We start from the raw sequence: 27574 nt of genomic DNA, 5'->3' as shown, positions 1-27574 counted from the left end.
TGAAAAATAAATATTTTGAATTTAAGACATGGAAACTGAAAATACGAAACAGAAAAAATAACAAACAAATTCTAATATTTTCATCCACAGCAATGTTAAATTGAAGGAGCAATGCTAAAGTAGCCTTTAATGTAATACAGTAGTTAAGTAAAATAAAGATAAACTCTTTCAGTAATGGGCGTACACATTTTCTCATCACAGAATTAAGTTGTATATATTTCACTGAAAAATATGCCTATTCTATTGCTGGAACAGTATGTGATGTTTATTGAACAAGCTGGCAGGCACACGTTAGAATCTTCTCTTTACTTTTCAACCAAACATTAGGTTTGAATTTGCTTTACAAGGCTGAACAACATATCAACTGGCAAGGATTGGCAGGTCCTTATTTTGCATCATTAATATCCAGTGTCTGTAAGTCACTGAATTTTCAATTAATGGCATATAACAAAAGAGAAGGATTGACTTCTAGTTTACATTAGCATCCACATAGACAAGTCATAAGGTAGCATTAATGGAGGAGCCAAATAAGGTTGGTTTGTTTGGTAGGGCAAATGTTTAGGCAATTACTACTCAGTACTCACCCCCATTTCCTCATAATAATCATTTCCTCTATTTCTCCATCTAAATCATGGAATCTTACTTGCTTTCTTTGATGGGGATATATAGTTTTTTTTTTTTTTTTCCTGAGAAAAAAAAAAGTGGGTGGTGGTGGTGGGCGGTAGGTATGAAAAGAAAGCATGGAGTCTTGTTGTATTGAATATGAATGACATTGTATTTATTTACTTAGTTATATTTTTTCCAAAAATATCTCTGGACAATACCTAATATATTTGCCTAATGCTATGCATGATAAATGTAGAAAGGAGAGAGGAAAATGTATTTTAAAAGTAAAAGAAAGTGAAGAAAAAATATTTATCCTCTTGTATTTGGCTACATAATAAATAATAGGAAAGGATGAGAATTAATTAGATATTGACTTTTTTTATTAAAATTATATGAACAAAAATAACAATTAACTAAATTTTAATATTTTTTAATGAGTTGAAGTTTTTATAGCGTAAACAATTTAAAGTAGAAGGAGATTTTCTTTTAACAAATTTAATAATTAAACATTATTAGAATTAGTTTTTTCTTATTCTCTTCCCTTTTTTCTCGATTATTATCCATTGATGCGTAATATAAAATAATATAAAGTAATTGAATATTATTGAAATGATAAAGTCTACTACCAATGCATATACAAAGTCTTAGTCTAGATTTCTTAATAAAACCATTTGTTTTCTCATTTTTTGTCATTAAACAATATAGAAAAGGACCAATAAAGTAGGATCCTACAGAATTGCAGAATAAAAACTAAAGAAAATTTTATTTTCATGTCAATATATCCAAACACTAAAAGAAAAAAAAGATTGCGAAGGAAAGTACAGTTGTCATGAGATTAAAGAAAGTAGAACCATTTTTGCCCGCAGAATTTATGGAGCTATGGAAGGTGGAAGTGCAATAAATGAAATATGCATTAATAGTCGAGTCCTCCTTTTTGAGGATCAGCAGCAAAATGTCAAAAAGACATCCCTTTTGATAATTGATACATAAGATGGGAATGGATCAGTAATAAGCAAAATAGTGGGTTGTTGAAAATTGAAGTTTTTATGTGTTTTGTGTGTGGAAGAAGTGAAGCAAATAAATAAAGATTGAATCTTTCTCAGAGAAGAGAGAGAGAGAGAGAGAGAGAGAGAGAGAGAGAGGAATGGTGGGACCAACAAGGCCACAGTTTGTGCTCTTTGGATCCTCCATTGTCCAGCTCAGTTTCAGCCATGGCGGTTGGGGTTCCCATCTCTCCGATATCTACGCTCGTAAAGTATTTAGCTTTACCTTTTCTTTGCTTTGTATCTTTTTTTTTTTTTTTTTTATTTGATTCAATGTTGCTTCTGTTCTTTTTTTGATATTTCTTTTGTGGTAGTTTTGTGTAATTCTCGGACTTTGTCCAGTGTTTAGTTAATTTAATGTTTTACTTCATCTTTACTCATGGTTTTAGATAATGGGTCTTTATTGTTTAATGGGGAAATAGGAGAAGGAGGTTCTAATCGAATTTTCTAAGATTTCGGTCAATAACCCAATGCTCATTTTTGTTGATTTAAATCATTAAATATGATTTGCTGTATAAATAAACAAAACACATCTGTATCACTCTTGAGCACTAGTGTATCGGTGTCACTACTACATTTTACATTTTCTGATTTGTTTCTGTTGCAATCTTATTATGGCTGCTGATTGATCACAGGCAGACATATTGTTGCGAGGGTACTATGCATGGAATTCAAGACGTGCTGTTGAGGTCATGGATCAAATTTTTCCCAAGGTATTCATGTTGTATCCTTGGCTGCAAGTATTATATCATTTTCTGAAATCTGATGATGCTAGGTGGTTTTAGTTTGATATGTTTATGCAAGAACATTGTATGCATGAGAGACTAGTGATAGAGGAAGTTAGTGGAATTTTTCTTGTTTAAAATAGCTCATTTGAAAGGTCTATCATCTAGGAATAGAGTCACTGGATCTTCGGATTAGCTGTTTCTATCATTTCTGGTGTCCTTGTGGATGTCTGTAAAACATGAAAATTGATTGTTTGCAGAATATGTGCTAGTTGACAGATGCACAGATAAGGATTGCCTGTCCATCATAAGTTGTAACCATTAACATATAGAAAATGGATGTGTCTGGCATTGCAAGTATAGTATACATGAATTCCATACATTTTCCTTTTTCTTGTAGCACCCTCTGATTGTTGCATTCATTTTTCATGGAAGCTAGAACTGACTGTTCCTTTGTATTTGCTCTTTAGAGTTATAATATGCATGAAAAAGCCTTTGCAAATTCAGCAATCATGCAGCACACAGGTCAATAACTGAAAATTAAACTCATAAATATCTCAGTAACATCAAGAGAACTAAGTAAATATTCACAGTAACATCAAGAGAACTAAATGAGTGTTTTGTTTTATTGTTTTTTGCTGGTCTTCCTCTTCTATTTTAGCATATTTGATGCAAATTCACAGTGTCTTTGCACATGGGGTTATTTTAATGATTTTTATTTTAAATATTAAGAGCTCTATGTGCATTTATCTTATGCAGTTGCTGTGTTTTTGCTTCCATTAGGATGCTGATATACAGCCAGATTTGGTGATAGTTTATTTTGGTGGCAATGATTCAATGGGGCCTCACTCATCTGGCCTGGGTCCTCATGTGCCACTTCCTGAGTACATTGAAAACATGAGGAAGATTGCCATTCATCTTAAGGTTCTTTCTTTACTTTTAATTGATAATATCCAATTGATTCAGAGAGCAAGGCAATTAATTTTTAGAAAAGGATAAAGCTTCACTGCTCTAAGTTCTGGTAGTAAGATTTGTGCTTATTGAAGAGGGTTCCACAATAGCAGTAATACTTGGAACCTATATGTGGCCACTGCATGTCTCTAATTTTTCTGGAACTAATTAACTTATCCAATTAACTACGGTATTTATTTATGAAATTTCAATTAACACATCCCTAATTGTTTTCTTTTTCTGGATGAACTTATAAAAAAATGGAAGATTGATTTTCAGGAAGTAAATAAAGAAAAGAAAAAAAATATGAGTTCCATGGATTCATTTGATTGGAAAATGGAAATGGGCTTCCTTTACCAGTGACTAAATCGGGAAGGTTTGAGCTACTACAACAATTTAGACCACAAGTGTTCCCTATTCAGCCTATGCCTATGAATGCTTAATTGTCTTTATGCGTACACTGTTCTTTTATTAGCTCGCTACTTTTGTCTTGCCATGTGATCTTATATGAACTTTACCGAGGACTTTTGTTGTTTATTCTAACATATATATTCTAAATCAGAGCCTTTCAGAGAAGACACGCATCATTTTCCTGAGCTGTCCTCCAGTTGATGAGGAGAGGGTTCGTTCAAACACCAGGTGCTCTGATATATAATCCTTGCTTTCATTATTTCCCGTTATGAATATTAAAATTCTGAATTATTTGTTATTCTTGAATCAGCGGAATTTTTAGTGAGCTGGTACGAACAAATGAATTGTGCCAAAAGTACTCAGAAGCTTGTATAACACTGTGTGATGAGTTGGATGTGAAGGTTATTGATCTTTTCCATGCATTCCAGAAAAGAAGTGATTGGAAAACTGCCTGCTTTACGTACGTTCTTCTGGCCAAATCTTTCGTATCTTGTGTATCCATACTTATAAAGGTTCTGAAGTGAAATATATGTTGGAATCAAGTAGTCAAACTATCTCCTTATTCAAAACAGCAAAATATTAAAAATAAAATAAAATTAAAAGCTCAAGATTGTCTCAAGTTCATATATAAATACCTCTAGATAGATGTGACTCCTTTCTCCACCTATGGGAAAAAAAACGAGCCGATTCAGCTCTGTGGTTGACTTGGTAGCATCAGGTTTTACGGTAGACGAATAATGATGCAGTCTTCCTGTGAAGGCTTAGATTCTCAGAATTATTTCACATGAGTTTGTACTGAGAAGCAAGTCCTAGTGAGAGAATACTCATTGTTTATATTGACATAATTTATTGACTGATTTTTGGGAAGTTATATACTTCTGAGTCCAAATTTATAGTTCCTTTATCTAGAGTTCAACTTTTGAAGTTTGTCATTTTTCTCAGGGATGGGATTCATTTAGCTGCTGAAGGGAGCAAAATAGTTGTAGAGGAGATATTGAAGGTGCTGAAGGAAGCTGAGTGGACTCCATCTCTACATTGGAAGTCCATTCCCACTGAATTTCCGGAAGACTCATCATATTACCCTGTAGCTGTGGATGGAGAAACAACTCTAAATCCATCTGAGTGGACATTTCACAGGGAAGTTCACTGGGAATAGGTTGTCATATTATCTTTATGTCTATGTTTTTCCCATTGCCAGAGAGGTTTCAGCCACAACTTCACCAAGGGTTGATTTCACAAGAATATTTAATGAGAACTAGAAAAAAAGGAAAAAAAAGTAATCCCAATGCTATTGTCTATTGTATAGCAGACTTTTTAGTGACTTTGTATGTCATTTTCCTAAAATAGCTACGTATAGACTTCCATTTGGAACATATTATGTGCATGTGCTCGATTCAATTTTAGTAATAGAAATCAATGTTCAATCTATACTAGCATTCTTTCTTTTGGAAAAGAAAAATGAACAAGTATATCTTAATTAAGGGATCTGGTCACTGGAGCTTGGAAATCAGTTGATTTTGTTTTTCTTAGCATCTGTTGCACATTTTCTGTTGACATAATATTTATCTATTCGTTGTGTTCTTTCTCGTGCCTTGTGTTGGACCAGCCAAGTACCTGCCATTTTCCTTTTGTTCCTTTCTTTCAATTTGGTGTATGGCAGCATGTAAAAAGAACTTGCTTTTTATAACCGTCAGTTTCTGGTTCTTTCTTTCCTGATTTGGCATGTAGTTTTGCAATTGTTCATTGTCCGTTTTACTTGGATGAACATCCGAATCAAGGATGGATTACCGCAATGAACATCCGAATCAAGGATGGATTATTGATATCACGTATAAAGTTGGTGTCTTTATTAAGTTGTAGTGATGAACTCAATAGAAAGTGATCGATTTAGATAATAATCTACTGCCATGGATAATGCAGCGAAAGCTAGTGCCTCAAGCATCATCCATGGAGTTTAGCCTTGATAATGAGCTTCATGAGACCTCAAATGCAGTTTATTATTTGGTTGGATTTCCTTTTACAATCATAATATCCTCTTTGACGCTTTGGTTCAGATTGACATATCTTTGGTGATAGAAATTCTTGCAGCACATGCAAAGCAAACAACTTGCTGCATGAAACAGCTAAGCTCTTCAATGTGATGAGCAGCCAATTTTGATAGATTCCACCAAGCAACAAACCTGCATCACGAAATGCCTCCTGGATTATGTGATAAGATGATGATGAATGATTGAATGAAGTTGCTTCTGATCTCTTTTCTCTCGTGTTTCTTTCTAAAGAAAAGAAAAAGAAGTAATAATTCATCGCCTTTCATGAACTAGCTTTTATTTATTTCTTTTCCTCGCTTTCTTAATACGTACACTTTTCACACAGCTTATAATTTGGTTTTCTCTTTTTTTTGAAATTGATAATTAGCTTATAATTAACTAAACAATGTGAGGTTATCTCAATTAAATGAAAGGCAAATAAAGGTAGAAAGCCCACTAAACTTCACCTGTTTAACTCATAGAATTTAGCTTTAACTGGTATTTTTGTACTATTAAAATTTTAAATAAATATTTTCTTTTAGAAAAAAATTAAAAATCTAATAGTCCATAGATTATTTCGATTCAATAAGAGAGTAGTCATCTCTTTATACTCTGATAATATATTTTTTCTATTCATTGGAACTTAGAAATATTCGTCTTTTTTTTTCTTTAAAATAATGCAATATTTTTTAAAAATAAATTTGTGCATAGAATCTTATATTATGTGTCAAAATATCTAGAAATGGAACTTCTTGAGATTCTTCCTTTTTTTACTTTAATGGGACAAGAAATATCTCTATTTAGTGATTCTTGTGAATTTTGATGCCTTTTATTGGCTTGGAAAAGTAGATGTGATCTAGACTCTGTTTAATTGGCAGAAAATATTTTTCTATATTTTGAACAAAAATTATTTATTTTCTGTTGTATAGTTATGTTAACAAAATTATATAAAAGATGGGTTTTGGTTATATATTTTGAAAATACTTTTCTATAAAGGATATGAAATATAAAAAATTATTACATTTTTAATATCTATAATACTTTAAAACTCACTAAAAAACTCAATAATTAATTTAAATTCTTGTTTATTAGTTTATGTAAATCTTGAAATATAACCTCACTTTTCTAGAAGAACAAATCATCTTTGGGATTCACCTTTGGGCAAAGGAATATTCTTTAGTAATTAAGAATTTATAAAAATATTGAAAAACAGAAAAGAAAAAGAAACTTTTTAAGTGGAAAAGATTCTGCAAAAGAAAGAAAGAAGAAAATGAATTAAAATAGAAAATAGAAGGAAGGAAGTACAGAGCAGCACTTTGATATTTTTGAAGATATTTATTTTCCAGTAAATATCCGACACTGACAAGGAAAAAAGAACATGCACTTTTTGTTGGCGTGGCATACTTTCCTCATATCTTTCTTCCACTTCATTCAGCTCCACCATCAGATATTTTCTCTTCATTCCTTCTCCATTCGCACCTTTAGCGCGTGTGATTTACTTGCACCATCACATATTCTATTTCTTGATTTAAATATTTGTTTATATATTTGCCTAAATCAAATGTTTGAAAAGTCCATACCTTCAATAATTATATTTGTTACTAGTGAAAAAAATATTTCATGTTATGCTCGATAATTAAATAGTCAAATTTCAGAATATGCCACACTAGAAAGTATAATATGATAGTTCTTCATTGTAATAATATTTAAGCACTATATAAAGGTACAATAAAAGTTAAAATTAATAAAATCTTCATTTTTTTTTTACTTTCAAATTTTAGAAATAAATCTAAAAATATTTATCCAGTTAAAATTTATAAAGTAATTTCTTCAAATATACAAATAATTATTCAAATTAAATGGATTATAGATAGAAAAGTTTGTAAAATAATACCTTTTTTTGTGTTGTATTATACTGTTTTTAAGTCTTCTTAGATCCTAGGTAGTTACTTCAAATAATTATGGTACATCAAATTGCAAAAAAAAATTTCCAAAAGAATTGTAATTAAATCGTAAAATTTGTATAAAATTATAAAAATTGTACTTTTTACAATGAATCTTAAAAAAATAAAAACTAAAAATTCCACAAACAAATATATACACTCATATACTTTTTTCTTTTTATGTATATTTATCTTTCCACGTGAAAATAATGATTAATAGGATAATATTAATTAGTTATTTTAATTAATAAATTTAAATTAACATGTACTAGTTATAATAAAATTTCAAAATTTCAAAGACATTTAATTTACACCATAATTTTATTGTGGCATTAGCCTTGATAATGACTTGATATTTTTTCGCCTATTTTTAAAATGTAATCTCTATTATAATTTAAAAGAAAAATCTAATCAATTATTCACAAATTATTGAAAATATGATAATAATAAGTTCTGAAATTTAAAATTAATATTTTTAAGAAGTAATTTCTAAATATAGCAAAATTACCTTGTAATTATATACTTGGGGGTAAAATAAAATTTATGATTATGAGAAAATTATAACATGACAGAAATTTCAGTACTAATTTCTTTTATTTAATACTTAATATTTTTAATAAAATGATAACAATAAGAGATAACATATAATAATATTTTATTATATTATACAATAAAATTGGTAAAAATAATAATACAATACAATAAATAAAATAAATTATAATATATATTTTCGAAAATAAATATATAAATATTTTTATGTAAAAATATATTTTTAAAATAAAATTTATAATTTTATAATTTATTACAATATAAAATTTATCTATATTTACAACTGGCTTAAATTTCACTATAATTTTTTATTATTATATAAAAACTATTTTTATATACAATATTACTATAATAAATTTAGTTTTTTAAAGGAAAATAATTATTCAGGTGTGGGCAACTCTTATATGAGAAAAAGAAGATAGTTATCCACAAGTGGTGTTATACACGCTCCCAGAAGTCGCGTAATCAAAAGAAAAAAAACAAAAAAAAACGAGGCCTATATATGACCACCACCGCTAAGACTTCTCTCAACTCAAAAACACAAACCCATAGGAAAAAAAAAAACATTAGAGACAGTAATGTCGGATCAAAGTAATTTTATTACCACCATATGACCTCATCATTCGGGTCAATCTCAACCGCCGGCAAAGATTCAACTATGGACAACAACGCAACCTCAAACTCAAAGCGTCGTCACAAGAACAACCGTCACCATAACGAAGACGACGACGAAGAAGAAGCTGGAGACCCACAAGTTTGGTCAACATTTAACACAACATTCAGACAAGTACAATCAGTTTTAGACAGGAACCGAAGTTTGATCCAGCAAGTTAATGAAAACCATCAGTCAAGAATTCCTGATAACATGGTCAAGAACGTTGCTTTAATTCAAGAACTTAATGGTAATATTTCTAAAGTTGTTTCTCTTTATTCTGATTTGAATTCTAATTTCTCTAGTTCTTACCATCAGCACCGTAACGGTAATGGCAGCGGTAATGGTTCTAATAGCAGCGGCAGAAGTTGAATTTCACCTGTTATTGTTATTATTACCACTGTGTGTGTTTTCAGTTTCATAATTGGCTATGTAATTTGCAAGTTATAAATTAATAAATAAATGTTTATTTATGTGTTTATTCAATTTGTGTGATTGAAATGAGGTGACTTTATCATTTTAGTGGCTTGAACCCTACTTAAAGAGAAGATTTTGAATTAGTTGAGTGTAAATTTTGAAGGGATTTAGTCTTTTGCAAATATGGTTCATTCTTTCAAAATAAGCTTGAATACTAGCAAGTATGGTATTTTTGAAACATAAGAATTGACTAATTCATTTGAGTGCTTGCGTTTTAGACTTTGCTGTCACTACAGTGAATTAAATTCTTAGGAGTGGTGTGCTTTAAGATTTAGATGAGGAGACTGTTGCTTATATAAGATGGGGATTGATTTTGGAATCCTGCAGATGTGTTAGCATGATGCCCTGTGGAACCGTCTAGTGCTGGTTTTTGTTTTCCTTCAATCGAGTTCTACGAGGAAGTCATATGCTGCTTTCACAGTCTTTCTTTAACTTTTAGGCTTGACATAATTTCATCAAATTTCATATATACTCGGGAGTTCTGTTTCCAAGAAGCAGAATTTAGTAGTCTATTTTCAGTACTTTGGATTTGCATATGTATGTTTCAGTTTCTCATTTGGACTTGTTCTAATAGTGTCTCAAGTTGGTCTGCACTAGATTAAGTATGAAGATTTTCGATAATGTTTCAGTTTCCTAATCACTTCATTTGGTCAATCGTCTTTTTATTGATATTAACACTACTACATAGATATACTGAGTTTCCAGTTATGAAAGGGTTTCATCCGTCTTACAGGCTTTTTGCTCTGTAGAAACCCTTTAATCATGAGCGTCTAATCTCCTTTTTCCTTCCATTTTTGGACAAAGATGGTATGTTTTGCCAGAGTACAAAACACTATTTTATGGTCTAGTTTCTTCTAAGATAAGATTGATGGCTTACCGATCAAACATAAATTGTAGGAAGTGCCATCTTTTCACTGTTAATTGCTGATGCCTTTACCCTGCTGAGAAGAACATTTGCTTCAGTTTCTGTTACTGATGTCTCTTCATTTTCTGTTAATGAACTGTAATCATCAGTGTTACAATATTTGTCATTGGCATTAGTCCTGTTTTTGGGGAGTGCAAACAACTTATTTCAGTAGCTTAATTGACAACTTAAAATATTGAATGAATGCGTAGCATAAAAATATGATTTGAGGCAAGATATGAGCTTACCCATGAACATGAATCTTATAAAGTCTCGTGTATTGTATGAATCCAACTCTCTGTATTCTAAAGCATTATTAATACCAGTGGCGATCAATTCGTCTTAAGAAAAAAAGAACTCTCTGGCAATCAATACTGAGTGATTAGCTCTGTACTTAATCCTCATTTATATGATTCTTCACTAAAAATACACAAGGAATCTGGGAAGTCATGATAGTATGGTAAGTAGCACAATCGCATCAAAAGTACTTCCAATAACAATTCATAGGAGCGTGCTTACAAGAAATTAACCATGTTCTACTAAAAGTCTTGCTAAACCTAGTGAAAAAATCTTGGAACCCGCCAAGGTGGAAATAAGGCATTACAACAGTGAATATGCAAATCTGTTTTTCTGTGCAATGAGTGTTCACAAGAGCGAGCAAGAGAGACAGAGTTTGACAGTAAGGATTCTCAGTTGTCACAAAGGCATTTCACCACTGTCTAATATGACAACTTTTCTTTTAGGTATTCCGTTCTCACTTCCTTCACCTTCAATCTTGTAAACAACATCCATGCCAGAAAGCACCTTGCCAAACACCACATGGTGGCCATCCAACCTTTCAAGAAAAAAGTGAACAAAGTGCTTGCACATGAATTCAGGAAAACATCAACAACAGGGCCACAAATACACTTTTTAACCCATTTATGACCACATTAAGTAGCAACTGCCAAAATGCTTACCAGCTGGTCATTACAGTAGTGATAAAGAATTGTGATCCATTGGTATCTTGCCCAGCATTTGCCATTGATAGAAGTCCTGTTGTTGGAATTTGAGATTACATTATTAGTAATGCCTCTTTAAGACAATATATTTCCCACAAATTATAAAACACCTGAGAGAACTTCCAAGTTCCAGCTTACCTGGTTCAGTATGCTTCAGCTTAAAGTTTTCATCAGCAAACTTCTCACCATAGATTGACTCTCCGCCTCGGCCATCACCGCGTGTAAAATCACCTCCCTGGATCATAAAGCTAGGAATAATCCTGTGAAATGTGCTCCCTTTGTAGTGGAGAGGCTTCCCACTCTTTCCCATTCCTTTCTCCCCTATGACGACAGGATTTCACCATATATAAGATGTATAAGTAGAATTTTCAAGCCTATATCAGTGCTGCAATTCAGCAACAAGGTCAGGGCCATTACTCCTCTTAGTCCTCTAGCATGATTGAGCAGTGTAATTCTAAAAGAATGCTTTTATTGTGCTGATGATTCCTAATAAAATCAATATCGTGAATCATATATCTGCTCCCAGACTTAAGAGCAGATGAAAAGAAAAGTACTTAATTTCATTTCATTCATATCTCAAATTTAGTCTTGCTCTGATGGCTAATCTAATTTTTAGTGCACAGAACGAAACTGCAGCTACCGGAATGAAATTTGCATAAAAGAAGGGGGCAAAAGTTACTTGGCTACCCGTGCAAAGTGCTCGAAAATTTTCTGCAACAAAAAACAAGCAGATAGTATTTAGAATAAGAATACATCCAAGAAAGAGATGAGATAGCATTCCCCGTGAACTTGGATTCCATACCTACAGTCTTAGGAACTGTTTTACCAAAGAGACCCATTACAATGCGACCTGAAAGTAAGGGAAGTCATGAACATTGCAAGAAAGATCTAAAGAGTGTAAACAAATGTAGAACATATGAGAGAATGATTCATGTAATAAATGGTGTATACAGATCTTAACTAGCAAGTCAATATCAGGTCACATTGAAAGAACACGAAGAACAATCCAGTAACAATATCCGAACTTATCCTCTTAATAATTTCAGCACATTAACTTAAAAACAAGCAAAACAAAAATCACCTTTTTTACCCACTATAAAGATGTTATTGTTCTTTGAATTAGTACTTTGCGGTAAGACCAACCACCCACCATAAAGTTCTAGATCTTGTTAGATGGAGAAGTGCAACCTTATTACTTACAGTAATACTGAAATTGCTGATATAAACATTTTTCAGAGAAAGAAAAAGAGGCACGAAGAAAATCCAAAAACCCAATAATTGATATACATACGCACAGTTCTTTTTTTTCATAAGAAATCAGTAATTTTTCAGCTAGCTAATTAAGAAAGCATACCCATTGACCTTCCACCAATCTCAATATCGAAGTAAACTTTGTGGGTTACTACTTCCAAATCTTCCTCTGAGCTCTGTTGTTTCTGGGCAATCAAACAAAGAGGTATCTTACATTTCTCTGTTGAGTCTTAATTTAGTAATTGAAAACAATAATTAAAAACAAGAAAGAAAGATAAAGAAAAACCTCACTGAGTTTGGTATCAATAACCTTGGAATCTGATGAGACCCCACCATCACTTAATCGATTCTGGTAACAAAAAGGAGCACTCTTAATAAACCCAATTTAAAAGGAAAAGAAAAGAAAGATTTCAACTTTGTTAACCAAGAAAAGAAAAAAAAACTGGTTGTGCAATTTTGCTATTTCAATTTTCTTGAGAAACAAACAGAAGTGCAGATCATGCCTGAATAAAAGCAAGAGTTCCAAAGAGAACGAGGATCCATAAGAGAGCAATTGAGATCAATCGTGTGGTTGTGGCCATGGATTATATGTTTTTCTTTGGTGTTTTGAGTTCGCCCTGAATAAAAGAAGAACAGTGAAGTGAAAGAATGAAAACGGAGCTTTCCTTTCAGGACTGGTTAAAAGCTTATGGGGTATATTTTATTTACTTTTAAATATATTCCTTGATAAAATTATTATTATTTTTGAACAATTAAAATATAAAAGCTCAAATTTGGACTTTGGAAGGTCTTAAAAATGCAAGAATTCAGATTAAATTATCATGCTTGAAAACCTGATAGCTGCTAGAATTCAATTTTCAACTTAATTTAAAAGGAAAAGAAAGAAAGAAAGAAATGGCAGCATTTTAAAAGAAAAGAAATCATGTCAGAAGTGACATGATTTTTGCATGAATTCGATTTAAAGAAACTCTTTCACAAGATTTATATCTAACTAACAAAGCCTTGAAGAATGAGTAGGCAGTTACTTTTATGGGAGTATGGTGCGTGCCATGAAGAACTACTCTGATCTTCATTCAAGTTGAGTGAAAGGTAGATAAATAAGAATCAGCAATGGAGCACCAACCAGTTCTAGGTTACTGTCTGGAAAAGGCTTTGCCTCCGAGATTGTTTACTGTTTTACTTTCTCCGTTCTCAGAATTAATCTCTTCAATTAAAACTCCAAAATGATAATTATCACCTTCAGGATCAACAAAATCAAAAAGATCAGGCCGAGCATATCTAAAAACACTTATCATTTTTTATAATTTAGTAATATATTTTTTAATTATAAAAATATTTAATATTTTTCATATATTTATTAATTCTTTATAAAATATTAAATTTCATAAATATTAATAACATCATATATATTTTTACAATTAATAAAACTTAATATAGTAAAAATAAAATATGGAGGATTCAACAGATTACTGGTGATTTTTATTTATAAAATTTAATGGATAATATTTAAATAAAGTCACCATATAAAAAACTCTACTATTATCAGAATACTAAACCGTCTTTTAACTGTTTATTTTCTTCAACATTTTCAAAAAGATTAAGAGCTAATTGAAGATAAAAATGACGATAATAGATGAGGGGGTTTTTCTCACCTTTTGCCAAAGGAAAAAATTGTTTAAAACAAATAATTAAAAAAGAAAAGAAGAAAACGACAAACTATTAACAGGACAAATAGCCGTTTAAGTCGTTTTATTTTCATATGGCTCTTCTCTAACAATCCCGCTTCAAATTCTCCACATTTCCAGGAACTCCTGAATCTCTCCCTCTCTCTGTCTCTCTCTATTCTCACCATCTCTCTCTTTCTCTGATAGAAAGAGAAACCCAAGAACAAGATCAAAATATGGGAAGCTACAGGAAAGAACGTAAATTCAAGAAATTACCAGAGCCACCGTCAAAATATGAACTGGGTAGTTACAATTACAAAATGTTCAATCTTTTCAATAGAAAATTCAAGATTACAGAAGCTGAGCCACCTAATGATGTTAAAGAAGTTTTTGCAAAGTTTTCTTATGGTGAACGTCATATGAGTCCCGATCAGTTTCGCAGGTTCTTGGTTTTACATCAGGATTTGGTGGACTGTACCTTAGCTGACGCTCAAAGGATTGTTGAAGATGTTATTAATAAAAGACATCATATAACTAAGTACACTAGATATGGTCTTAATCTTGATGATTTTTTCCATTTCTTGCTTTTTGATGATATCAATGGTCCTATCATTCCTCAGGTCAACTCTTTTTTCCCTCTTTGTATTTTCAAATATTGAGCTGGAGAAATCAAATTCTTGTCCTGATTAATGCTAATACATGCCTAATTTACTCATATTGTAAAATTTCATGATTTGATGGTTTTTCTTTTTGTTAATTTTGGATTAAATGTTGGTAACGTGGTTTATTGCTTGATTTCATTGGTGGGTTCATTGGCTTTGAGTGGAACATGTAGGATAGTTATGGATTGGCGCAAAATGGTGGGGTTTCCTGGAAATGTAGTTGAGGTCCAGCAGCATAGGATTTAAGTCTTAATTTCTTTTTCTTTTCTGTTTAAAACCGGGAGAAGATGACTCAAACTTGAGAACTTACTCAAATTGTCAGATTAAGGATTTGTTTGTACTCAACAAAGTTCTCGTATCAATTGAGCTAATGAATATGATCTTTAAAGGTTATCTAATTAATAATATTCATGTAGTATTTAGACTTGTCATGTTTTATGTTAAGAAGTTGATATGGCCGGATTGCTTATAGAAGCATTAAACAGTCTGTATCTTTGGTAATTTTTCATAATTTGCATGTGAATTAGTGTCTCTCTTCTGTGTTAGGTGGCTAGACTTTGTATGTTTTTCTCTACAGATATGTTCTGAAGAATTTTGTATGGGGACTATGTACTGTCATGTTTTCCCTTGACAAATTATATTTCATTCCAGGTACACCATGATATGACTGCTCCATTGTCACATTATTTCATATATACAGGACATAATTCCTATCTGACTGGGAATCAGTTGAGCAGTGATTGTAGCGAGGTCCCTATTGTAAAGGCTCTGCAAAGAGGTGTGAGAGTAATTGAACTAGATTTGTGGCCAGGTTCTACAAAAGATGAGGTTCTTGTTCTTCACGGGAGGTATGCATTGATTCTCTGATTCTCAGAATAGCATTTTTTGGTGAAATTCATTGTAGGAACATCATAGACAAATTCTGCTAGCTATAATTCTTCTAAAGGAATTCCTGATTTTATCCATTAGGACCCTGACAACTCCAGTGCCACTTATCAAATGTCTGAAGTCCATAAGAGACTATGCTTTTGTCAGTTCTCCATACCCTGTCATTATTACTTTAGAAGACCACCTCATGGCAGAGCAACAAGCAAAAGTTGCAGAGGTTAGCTTTTTAATTTATTTTCAAGGATCTGGATTTTTATTTAACAAGCATCTTTGCTATGTCTTTACTTGTAACCTTGTTTTTTTATTCTGTTTCTCGCAGATGCTTACACAAATATTTGGAGACACGCTGTATTATCCTGAGTCAGATGGCTTAGTCCAATTCCTTTCACCAGAATCTTTAAAACATCGGATAATGATTTCAACCAAACCACCAAAAGAATACCTTGAATCTAGCGGTATCAGTAGTATCAAGATGAAGGAAACTCGCTCACCACACGGCAGGAATTCATCTGAAGAAGAAGAAGAAGCTGAGGCAGAAGCTGACCATAGGGTAAGCAAGAAAAGAATCTATTCTCATTAAAAAACTTTGACGTTGAAGATGCTTGTTTGATCTTTTCATGAACTTCAGAGTGATAGTGATCAAGATGATGAAGACTGTGACAATAAATCAGGAAACCTTGCATCCCCTGAATACAAACGTCTAATTACAATCCACGCTGGGAAGCCAAAGGGTGCCTTAAAGGATGCAATCAAAGTTGCAGCTAATAAAGTTAGACGACTAAGTTTGAGCGAACAGGAGCTTGAGAAGGCTGCCACAACTCATGGAATGGATTTAGTGAGGTATATATTGGATGCTTGTTGTTGGTAGAAACCTGAAAGAAGTTTTTATTGCTACCGTCCAGCAAATAGCCGATATATTCTAATTATATTCTTCAGATTTACACAGGAGAATATTCTGAGAGTATATCCTAAAGGAACACGGATCACCTCCTCCAATTACGAGCCTATAATTGGGTGGATGCATGGAGCACAGATGATTGCATTTAACATGCAGGTTCGAAAGGGTCCTCCTTTCATTAATTAGGCAATCAAAAGTTAAAACCCTTTATATTTTACGTGCTTTTGTTGATTTGTTTTCCCAGGCTTTCATATTTTCATTTTTGGACAACTAGGATGTTCTAATTTGCTATTCTTTTATGGTTGTAATGGCTTTATACATGCGTGCAAAACTCTTTCTAACATGGTTGTTTTCCTTGAACAGGGGTACGGCAAATCACTTTGGTTGATGCATGGGATGTTTAGGGGGAATGGAGGGTGTGGTTACCTGAAAAAGCCTGATTTTCTAATGCAGAAAGACGAGGAGTTGTTTGATCCTAAAAGAACATTATCAGTGATTAAGACATTAAAGGTTAGCATATTACTTTAGCTTGAAAACTCAGTTTCATTTGCCTAATTATGACCTCTTCTGGCTCCTAAGAGCATCTATATATATCAATTAATAGGTAAAAGTATATTTGGGTGATGGATGGCGGTTGGATTTTAGCCACACACACTTTGATTCCTACTCACCACCAGACTTCTACACAAAGGTTAGTCAGACTGATCCAAGTAAAGGATGGCAACGTAAGAAATGGACTTCTCGACATGTTACAGTGTCACCTGAATCTGTTCAGTTACTGCATTTTTGGTTCTTTACTACTAGAAAGCACATGTAATCTCCATACATGTTCATTATCTACTAAAAACACAATCCAACAATTCTGGTATTGCATTATTCTATTAATTACATGTCAGCTTCAATATCAATGACTTATGGTTCTTCTTGAAACATTTTTGAGCTCATCTTTGTCTCCATACTTATGAATCTGTATGCAGCTTTACATTGTTGGGGTACCAGCTGATGATGCCAAGAGAAAAACGAAAATAATCGAGGACAACTGGGCTCCTGCTTGGAACGAGGAGTTCGCATTCCCCTTGACAGTTCCCGAGCTAGCTTTGCTGAGGGTTGAAGTACGAGAATATGACATGTCCGAAAAGGATGACTTCGGTGGGCAGACATGTTTGCCTGTCTCAGAACTAAGACCAGGGATTCGATCAGTACCCCTTCATGATAAGAAAGGAGAAAAGCTGAACAATGCAAGGCTTCTAATGAAGTTTGAGTTTGTATAAAACTTGTAAGATAATACTACACAATACCCTTTTGTACTTATCTTGCAGCTTGCAGCAGCATTGACAGGTTTTGCTCCAGAAATAGGTGTTTGCCCTAATTGATGTATAAACAGTGGCACTGTAATTATACTAGTTAAAAAGAATGAGAAATCTTGAATGCAACATACCATTATTAGCTGTTGCAGTTGCAGTAAGAAGGTTGCCTCTTTGATTCAATGTTAAGCATGTCACAATATTCACATATGGCAATCTCTCTCTGGTTTTTCAAAAGGAATGCCAATAGACAGAGCTGTAATTTTATATGTTGGATTATAGGTTTCATCAAATATGAGCGATTCTACCCAAAAGCGTATAGATGAGATGGTGAGCGTGCAGATGAGATAGTATAAGTCTCTTATAACTTAACTAAAATTTTGAATTTAAACTTTAGACATGCATTTAAAAATAATATTAGTACTTCCATTTAAAAATATAAAATAAATTGATCAACCTTCATCGGCAGTTTAATTGATATATATCGATTCGAAAAGAAACTTTTAAAGTTATTTAAGATTAAAGTTTTTAATATTTCTGGAAAAGATTATTTAGAAAAACAGAATTTGCTTTTTATTATTTTATTTTTCTTCAATTAATCTTGAATTATATTTTATTTTTTTCTTTTGTCTGGCATGTTAAAGACTTAAAGTTCAATTGATAACCTTCTTTAATAAAAAAAATTTTCTTTTTAAAGAATAAAAAAAAGGGTACTATGCTTCAAATTCAAGAAATAATGTAATTTATTTATTTATCTTGGGCATATACTATGCTTCTTGTTTTAGTCGTTGCTTCAAGATTTTCTTTTCCTTTTTCTTTTCTTTTTTCCCTTAATTTACGATAAATTAAAAATAAATAAAGGTACTTCTCAACTAAACAAGTAAAACATACTTTTCATTTTTTTTAGCAAACACAGTCCAGCTATCACACTAACCAAACGATCAATTTTTACACAAAGTTAATTTTATTTTTTTACCATTATGAACCTAAATTATTATTGAACAACAAAAAGAATGTAATTCTCATTATGCAATAGCACATCAACCAAGAATTCACATTAGAATCCGCCCAAAAGAATCACATAAAATTTTAGTATGGTAGGCATGGTATTTTAGTTTATTAGAATGCTAACAACTGAGGAAAATGTAATAAGATAAAGTTTTTATTATTATTTGAGATATAATAAATTTTGAGTTGTATAATAAATAGTCAATTATTAATATTTATTATTTAAATAATATAATTCTAGAGACAATCAAGAGAGGGATAATTGGTTGAAAACAAAATTAAAAATAATTTTAAATTAAAAATTAAGTACAATTCACAATATTAAAAATTTATAGTGGTTCGGCCAATACTTGTCTACATTCACTTCTCAAAAATCCTCTTGAAATTTCCATTATCAAATAGAGATTACAACCCTAACTCTATTCAAGTTCTTTTACAAAGGTTAAGAACAAATCCAAGTGTTTTTCTCAAAGGCTCATACTCTAACCTAATTGTTTTTCTTACGTTTACATTCTAACCTACTCTAAGATTTTTAATCTTAGTTACAAGAACTTTTTAATCTCTTACTCAAACACTCAATCTCACCTTTTAGACTTTGAATACAAAAATTAAATGCTTAACTACCCAAAGATTTACTTTCAAGCTTGAATCTTTTAATACAAATAGTTTGTCGAGTGTAAATGCATAAATGGGAGTTCAAAATAAATGCTTTTGCTTGACCTAGAACCATTAGAAATGATTTTTTTTAATTATTCTAGATGAAAAAGAGTCATTGCACCCTTATTAAATGCGAAAATAGCCGTTTCTATAAATGTTATAAATGCAGTTTCATGGACGTGAGCCGTCTTTCATGGGCGTGAATCATCAGCGCGAAAAGCAGATTTTAAAAGTTGAAATCCTTCACAGCCATGAATAGTTTTTCATGGGCATGAAAGTTGGAAATCCTGCACAGCCATGAATAGTTTTTCATGGGCATGAAAGTTGATGTAATGGCTTGGGAACATTGGTCGTTAACTCTTCTGTGATTAATTGAGAATTTGGAGAGTATTTCAACATTCATGGGCGTGAACATCTTCTTCATGGCTGGAAAGGTTTGTTCACGGTTGGAAATTTATGTTCACGGCTTGGGAACCTTTCTCGTGAGTTTTTCTGTAAATTCTTTTATTATTCAGGAGGAAATCCTTTTTGATCGGCATAAATATTTTTTTACGGCCGTAAATTCTTATTTTTACAGCTGGAAAGCATCCCGTGAATGTTACTGTTCTTTTGCTGCTCGAGGCAAGATTCTCTATGCTTGGAAAACTAGTGCTTCACGACCGTGAATACAAGTTCACGGGTGTAAATCTGCCCTGTCTTAGACAAACTAATTTTTCTTTCCTTGCATATAAACACTTAGACATAGGATTAGTCATTCTCAATTATTTGGAACCATCGCAATAGAATTAATAACCTCAAGGTTCAACAAATAATAATAAAATTAATAGATAATATATAATATATAAAAATTTCAATTTTAGAATTTATTTAATTTTATAAATAAACATTACCAGTTTAGCTACGATAAATATGGCTTTAATAACATCAAACTTTAAAAATATCAATAAAATAAAACAAAAAGTGGTTAAAAAAGAGTAGATACTAATTAGGATACGAGGCGTGATTAATTCACTTTTTGAGGTATTAATAGCTTTTGCTTAATTAAAGTTTGCAGCTGAAATATGGAATTTACTTTATAGGATTACAAATTGATAACAATTTTTGTATCAATTAATTACCTCAAAAAGATAACGGTAGTGATTGCATGTCTCCCACTAATTTTATATACAAAGAATTGCTTCGGTTTCACGGCAAGTTAAATAAAGAATTTTAAATTTTTAATAAGTATAAATAAAATAATGTGCAAGCCTAGTCACATAATCATATAGATTAACTATTTGTCCCTCTCTTTCTTTTATTTATTTCAAGTATAGTCATCATTTTTATAAATAAGGAAGAAATTCAAATTTAAAATTTTATTTAGTTGAAATATATATTTATTATTAGGTTAATTCTGCGAGTGCACCTGCAATCTATTTTTATAACAAGAAAGATATAAATTAACAACTTCTTAGTATTAATTTTTATGTTTTATTTAGTTTTCAAAAAAAAATATATTAATAAAATATTTATCATTTATTATATTATCCTTTTCATAATAAAAAATTTATTTCGTTTAATTTTTTTAATTTTCTCCAGTTATTTTTTAAAATAAATTCTCTAAAATCTTAAAAATAAAAACTAAAAATACAAAACAGAACTAATAGTAAACAGGCCTGAAATTTTTATTTTATAACAATGTATAATGCATGCATTAAATCTATATTTTGCAATTAGAAATACTGCATAACAAGGATATTTGTATATTCTATTATTTGGAACAAACCTGCAAAAAATTTACTAATTTTTTAACTCTTGATTCCAAGCTTGTAAATAAATAAAATAATAATATAAATGGTGATTAAATTTTATATTTAATTTAATTTTTATTATAATTTAGTTATTTTGTTAATAAAAAATTAACATATATTATATATTTTATAATTATTATTTTATCACTTATATTTTTTTTATTTATAAAATGACTAAGTTAAAATAAAATTAATTTAAATGATTAAAATAAATTAAATTAAAATTTTATGATTAAAAATAAATTAATATTTATACATTATTTCTAAATAAATTCATAAAATTAAAAAAGCCTTTATAGGATGAAACATGAAATACTTTTAAAAACAACACGTGGATCACATTCATATTTCATGAATTTATATATTTTTTGGATGTATATATATTTAAAATTAATTCAAAGTGCCGATAAAACTCTTAGGAATAGTGAAATTTTCTTAAAATTATTTACACAATTATATATCTAAAATTCAAATTTAAAATCTTAATCAATATAAAACCAACTCTTATTATCTTATCTACTTACCCTTCAAAAACTATTAGCAAACAAGAAGTAAATAATTCATCACAGAACTCTTTGACTTTTCGGACATATAGTAACTATATTGGATCTTATCTTATCTAAAACATATTCATATTTTATCCCAAACCAATTACATGTGTCTACAATTTAAAAAGGACCTCTCAGATATTTGTTGACTTTTACTACCCTTTTATGTGCTAAAATAAGTCAAAAAATTTCTTAAATTACTGTTCAATTAGAAAATGTTCTTAAATTTTATTATATGTCTTCAAATAAAAAAAAAATTATAAAAAATAGTATAGTTTTAACTATCAACCATGTTTGAATATGAATTTAATTTTAAATAATTGAATATATCCGAATTTAGATATTAAAAGGTCAAACTAGATTAATTTTGATTTGAATTTATAACAATATGATGTCTGAACATGTCTATTAAGTAGCATCTCATTTAATCTTCACATATTAATATTGAATTTGCATTGCAATATTATAAAATTTCCATATTGTTAACTGTAAAAACAGAAACAATTTATGATCTACTTGAAATTCATAAATCTTAAAATGATAATTTACTTTATTATAAATAAACAGTAATTTATATAGAATTCATGAAATTAAAAGTAATTTTAAAACAAAAAGAATTAGATAATAGAAATTCTCATTTATTAAAATGAAAATTTTGATACAGTATTTGCACTTGAATAATGAATTTTATCTAAATTTATAAATTTTATTAAAACTTATTTAAAGTCTTTCAAATGAAATATTACTCTTAAGATTAAAAGATTAATTTTGAAATTGTAGAAAACATTTCCTAATTTATGTCTTTAGAAATTGAGATTGTTAATTAGTTTTTTTGTTGGATTCTCAGCTAAGCTAAAATTTGAAAACCTGTATAATAAAGCCAACTGTCCCTTTGGCCCCACCCAATAATTCATAAAGCAGTGCTGGACCCACATCAAAACATTGTCCCCACTTAAAATTAAATTTCTCCAACTAAAATAATATCTGCTTCTTATTCTTCTTCTTTCTTTCTGTCATCTTATAACAGCAAGAAGCAAACAAAACAGACACAATCCTCAAAATTCACTACTTTCTCTCTCTAAACTTGCCTACATTTTTTTCCACTTCTCTCTCTAAAATCCCCATAGCCCAGTTTCCAAAATGTCCAAACAGACATACAGAGTGTGTTTCTGCTTCCGGAGGAGGTTCAGATTGGCGGTGGCAGAGGCACCACAAGAGATCAAATCTTTATTTGATCAATACTCTGATAATAATGGTCTCATGTCTATAGATCAACTCCGTCGATTTCTGGTGGAGATCCAAAAACAAGATAATGCTACTACTGAAGATGCTCAAGCTATCTTTAATAATCTTCATGAGCTTAAACATTTGAATATATTTCACCGTAAAGGCCTCAATCTTGAGGCCTTCTTTAAATACCTCTTCGGTGATATTAATCCTCCTCTCGATGTTAAACGTGGGGTAAAGTTCTATTCTTTTCTCTTATTCTTAGTCTTTATTGGCTCTTATGAAATGAGTTTTTATTGTTAGTAGGTAAATTGAGAAGTTTTCTTGGTTGGATTTTGTTCGTATTGTCATGTGTTGTTTTCGTTTGGTTCCTTTTTTACCCCTTTTCGATTAAGTAACTAAATAAAGAGAGATTGCTTGGTGTTTTTTCTGTATTAGAAAGGAAATTCAGGAACTTAAGACTGTGTAGCATTAATGAGAACTTAAAAAAAATAAAATTCAAGATTCTGACATTATTCTTTTTACTTCTTTCTTTCTTTTATCTTTTTAAAAAACTCAAGTGGGTAGTATCCAACTGCATTGTTTGTCCGTCTGTTTGTACTACTTGCTTCTGCTATTTAATAGTAAGTCATGAGTAGCTTTGAACAAACTTCTGTGTTGGCTTAAACATGTTATAAACTTGTTCTTGTTCCATGTTTCTCAATAATGGTGGATTTTGCTATCATTTTCTAGTTGGTATGCGGTACTTTGACGTTGAAGTGTTTCTTAAATGAGAAATGAGCAGTAAAGTGGAAAGATAATTATCAATTATTGCTTCCTTATTTTTCCCTAATGATGTGTTATTCTTGCATAGGTAGCTGTTTGTTTGATTCCAGTTTTCTTTTGTTGGATTTCAGGTGCATCATGACATGACTTGTCCTCTGTCACATTATTTCATATATACTGGCCACAATTCTTATTTAACTGGGAATCAACTAAGTAGTGACTGCAGTGATGTTCCCATCATACAAGCACTACAAAGGGGTGTGAGAGTAATTGAATTGGATATATGGCCTAATTCCACCAAAGACAATGTGGAGGTTCTTCATGGAAGGTATGCAGTTGTTGTCCAAATGAAATTTCATGTTTGATAGTTTTCTGGTCTGATTGAATTTTTTGATTGCAATGTCTGTGTTCTTGTAAAGGTTGAGCTTGCATGAATTATGGGCAAGCCACTAGGTGTTAGTAGTAACTCATTTAGTCTCTTATAAGCACACCAAATCGACAATCACTTTCCAATATGTGATAGGATGTTACAGTTTGAGGAACTTCTTTAGGCTTACAAAATGTCAGTGAATCGTGTATAAGTTGTTCTTAACTAGTTTTGCTGTTTTCTTAATGTAGGACACTGACAACTCCTGTGGAACTTATCAAATGTTTGAGGTCTATCAAGGAGCATGCCTTTCGTGCATCAGATTATCCAGTTGTCATAACTCTAGAAGACCACCTTACGCCAGATCTTCAGGCTAAAGTGGCTGAGGTGAGTCTTTGCTGTTTTGTAGGGATTTGAAGCTCTTATTGTCTAATGACTTGTTTCCCTTTGCATAATTCTTAGATGATCACTCAAACATTCGGAGATATTCTGTTTACTCCTGGCTCAGAATGCTTAAAGGAATTTCCATCTCCAGAATCTTTGAAGAAACGAATTATAGTATCTACCAAACCACCTAAAGAATATCTTGAAGTCAGAGAAATCAGGGAGAGGGAAGGCGATTCACAGAGTGGGAAGCTTGGATCTGATGAAGAAACTTGGGGGAAAGAAATCCCTGACCTTAAAGGCCATTTTCGGGTTGATGACAAGGTACAGGGAGATGATAATTAGGACTTCTGGCAAACTGGCAATTTCTTATCTGCTGCCTTACTTGCTACCTTCTTCTTGCAGAATGAATTGGATGAAGATAATAATGATGATGAAGATGCTGCTCCTGATGGAGATAATAAGTCACAGCAAAATATAGCACCAGAATATAAACATTTGATTGCTATTCATGCTGGAAAGCCTAAAGGTGGAATAGAAGAGTGTCTGAAAGTGGACCCTGATAAAGTCAGGCGTCTTAGCTTAAGTGAACAACAGCTCGAAAAGGCTGCAGAAACTCATGGAAAAGAAATAGTCAGGTGCCAACAACTATATATAAAATTCTTTTTTACAAAGTCTTTATCTTTCCAATTTTTTGAAATATGCATCTATGTGATGAGAAAAAGGAAACATTAGTAACACAAAGATAATGGCTATTTAAATAATCAGTGGTGTTTAACAATACAAGTGAGCGTGATTGAAAATGAGTTTATTTAGTGGAGTTGGAACTGTTTGATGGGCTTAAACAATTATTTTCTTTTCGTGGGGCTTATCCAATCCTCCATTCTAGTTTTTGACTTCATTACTGGCAATCTCTGTGTTGTTAGCATGTTAGATTCATCATTGTAATTGATTACTTAGAAGCATGTCACAATTTTCTTATTTGTAATACTGTAAGACGTCTGTAGTTAGACTCATCACAGAATCTATCTCTACAGAGTCTGATGGTTGTCTTGCTATGTAGGTTTACCCAGCGAAATATACTTAGGGTTTACCCAAAGGGTATTCGGGTCGACTCATCCAACTATAATCCACTAATTGGGTGGATGCATGGAGCTCAAATGGTTGCTTTTAATATGCAGGTTTGTGTTCTTAAGTCCATATCTAGATTCAGATTCTTATCATACAACTTGAACAGAAGAACATAGAGGCTTGTTTGTGAAATTCTAAATTTCAATATTCCATATATAAACTGAGTGATCAAATAATGCCATTTACTTGTATGTGTTTTCAGCCATTGAATAATTCAGGAGAGGATTAATAATGAAAGTTTTACCGCATATAATGGTTTTAGTGAAACTGGTTGCTGAAAGCATTGTGTTATGTTTTCTTTTCAATTGTTTACTTAGAAGAAGCGTGCCTCTGCTGAATGCTAAAGACAAAATTGTTGATGACAGGGACATGGAAGATCACTTTGGTTGATGCAAGGAATGTTCAGAGCAAATGGTGGTTGTGGTTATGTGAAGAAACCAGATTTCTTATTGAAATCTGGGCCACATGGTGAGGTATTTGATCCTAGAGCTAAGTTGCCTGTGAAGACAACATTGAAGGTGATTGCTTTATAGCCTCACTGCCAGATTTTTTACTCGAGTTAATATTTTGGGCTTTCTACTCAATTTCTTTCTTCCTTTTGGTTTTATCTCAAATAATACCTTTAGTTTTCTTGTTTCTCAAAAGGTTAAAGTATATATGGGGGAAGGATGGTACTATGACTTTGATCGGACTCATTTTGATGCATATTCCCCTCCAGATTTTTATGCAAGAGTAAGTAGATCAATTTCTTTTTCCTCTCTCCTACTTTCTTAGAGTTATTAGATATAATCTACCACACCATTTTGATGTGCTCGAGTATGACTGAAGTGTCAGTCTGGTTTGATCCCTGTCCCCATCCTGATTTTGGTTGCCCTACAGTATTTGAGAACTTTGCCATAACAGGAGCAGCTTTGCTGATGTTGGCCTTGTAGAAAGTGGTATTTTCTAGCATGTCTCACTGGCGGATGCCATTATTGATAACCAAATGAGATTCAATTTTTCTTTGCAGGTGGGAATTGCAGGGGTTCCTGCAGATACTATAATGAAGAAGACTAAGACACTGGAGGACAACTGGATACCTGTGTGGAACGAGGAATTTGAGTTTCCATTGACTGTTCCAGAATTGGCTTTGCTTCGGGTTGAGGTACATGAATATGACATGTCTGAGAAGGATGATTTTGGAGGTCAATCATGCCTTCCTGTGTCTGAGTTAAGGAAAGGGATTCGAGCAATTCCACTCCATGACCGTAAAGGAGTTAAATACAATTCTGTAAAGCTCCTCGTCCGTTTTGATTTTGTTTGAGTGTGTTAGTGGTCCATGGACAGAATGTACAAATTTGTGAAGCTTTTTCAATGTATTTGATGTTGTGAGCTGGTGTGCTGTTATTCAATTCACATTGTTGTGTAACATAATAACATCTGTCCTGCCTGTTTCTCTGTAAGTTGTGACTAAGATGGTGCAGGCAATTTGGGGTATACTTGTTGTAAAAAGTGGTGATATATATATTACATTTATTACACACGCAACAAGCATAGAGCTTTTGTTTCTCTCTCAATAACAATGCTTGGTCATTTCAGATGCTAAACGGCAACTTTTGACCTGTCAGGCCAATGCAGTCTAATCAAAATCAGAGTATACAAAGCAGGAGGATAACCGTGTTTGCGCCTATAGCTATCTTTGAGAAGATAAATGGAGCCTTGACTTGAGGACTTGAAGCAAAGGTATTCAAGAACTATGACT

The 27574-nt window shown here is 31.8% G+C and overlaps 5 protein-coding genes across 16 annotated transcripts; 4 read left to right on the top strand and 1 right to left on the bottom strand.

The window, feature by feature from the left end:
* Positions 1–1299: 1299 nt before the first annotated feature.
* LOC8276145 (GDSL esterase/lipase CPRD49) lies at positions 1300–5164 on the top strand. The gene is made up of 6 exons (XM_002533600.4): positions 1300–1861; positions 2285–2362; positions 3158–3298; positions 3888–3964; positions 4047–4196; positions 4679–5164. Exons 1-6 carry the CDS (start codon positions 1751–1753, stop codon positions 4890–4892), a joined length of 771 nt encoding a protein of 256 aa, XP_002533646.1. The 5' UTR covers positions 1300–1750; the 3' UTR covers positions 4893–5164.
* A 3602-nt stretch (positions 5165–8766) lies between these two features.
* On the top strand, positions 8767–9986 carry LOC8270426 (protein EARLY FLOWERING 4). 3 transcript variants are annotated; one of them, XM_025159855.2, is made up of 2 exons: positions 8767–9157; positions 9712–9986. In XM_025159855.2, the coding sequence occupies exons 1-2, from the start codon at positions 8866–8868 to the stop codon at positions 9723–9725; spliced, it is 306 nt and encodes a 101-aa protein (XP_025015623.1). In that variant the 5' UTR covers positions 8767–8865; the 3' UTR covers positions 9726–9986. The 3 variants fall into 3 exon arrangements, with proteins under 3 accessions (XP_025015623.1, XP_015583528.1, XP_002533647.1); XM_015728042.3 differs by lacking the exon at positions 9712–9986 and adding an exon at positions 9226–9388; XM_002533601.3 differs by lacking the exon at positions 9712–9986 and having other exon boundaries at positions 8768–9388.
* A 758-nt stretch (positions 9987–10744) lies between these two features.
* On the bottom strand, positions 10745–13685 carry LOC8270427 (peptidyl-prolyl cis-trans isomerase CYP20-1). Of its 9 annotated transcripts, XM_015728039.3 has the most exons (9): positions 13566–13685; positions 13044–13157; positions 12827–12889; positions 12644–12725; positions 12092–12139; positions 11977–12000; positions 11428–11610; positions 11248–11323; positions 10745–11123 (listed from the first exon to the last, which is right to left on the bottom strand). In XM_015728039.3, exons 2-9 carry the CDS (start codon positions 13119–13121, stop codon positions 10985–10987), a joined length of 693 nt encoding a protein of 230 aa, XP_015583525.2. In that variant the 5' UTR covers positions 13122–13157; positions 13566–13685; the 3' UTR covers positions 10745–10984. The 9 variants fall into 9 exon arrangements, with proteins under 9 accessions (XP_015583525.2, XP_048231398.1, XP_015583527.2 ...); XM_048375441.1 differs by lacking the exon at positions 13566–13685 and having other exon boundaries at positions 12644–12716; positions 12851–12889; positions 13044–13300; XM_015728041.3 differs by lacking the exon at positions 13566–13685 and having other exon boundaries at positions 12851–12889; positions 13044–13299.
* Positions 13686–14313: 628 nt separating this feature from the next.
* LOC8277605 (phosphoinositide phospholipase C 6) lies at positions 14314–18117 on the top strand. Of its 2 annotated transcripts, none has more exons than XM_002533603.3 (9): positions 14314–14824; positions 15518–15714; positions 15836–15971; positions 16074–16304; positions 16383–16594; positions 16691–16808; positions 17016–17162; positions 17257–17343; positions 17630–18117. In XM_002533603.3, exons 1-9 carry the CDS (start codon positions 14441–14443, stop codon positions 17921–17923), a joined length of 1806 nt encoding a protein of 601 aa, XP_002533649.1. In that variant the 5' UTR covers positions 14314–14440; the 3' UTR covers positions 17924–18117. The 2 variants fall into 2 exon arrangements, with proteins under 2 accessions (XP_002533649.1, XP_048231396.1); XM_048375439.1 differs by having other exon boundaries at positions 17257–17377; positions 17630–17803.
* Positions 18118–22981: 4864 nt separating this feature from the next.
* Positions 22982–27355, top strand: LOC8277606 (phosphoinositide phospholipase C 2). Its single transcript, XM_002533604.4, has 9 exons — positions 22982–23420; positions 24083–24279; positions 24570–24705; positions 24781–25026; positions 25108–25340; positions 25766–25883; positions 26199–26351; positions 26479–26565; positions 26843–27355. Exons 1-9 carry the CDS (start codon positions 23100–23102, stop codon positions 27134–27136), a joined length of 1785 nt encoding a protein of 594 aa, XP_002533650.2. The 5' UTR covers positions 22982–23099; the 3' UTR covers positions 27137–27355.
* Positions 27356–27574: the final 219 nt, after the last annotated feature.

The sequence above is a fragment of the Ricinus communis genome, chromosome 6, assembly GCF_019578655.1.
Source record: "Ricinus communis isolate WT05 ecotype wild-type chromosome 6, ASM1957865v1, whole genome shotgun sequence".
NCBI lineage: Eukaryota > Viridiplantae > Streptophyta > Magnoliopsida > Malpighiales > Euphorbiaceae > Ricinus > Ricinus communis.
This window is presented reverse-complemented; position numbering and strand designations above follow the sequence as displayed.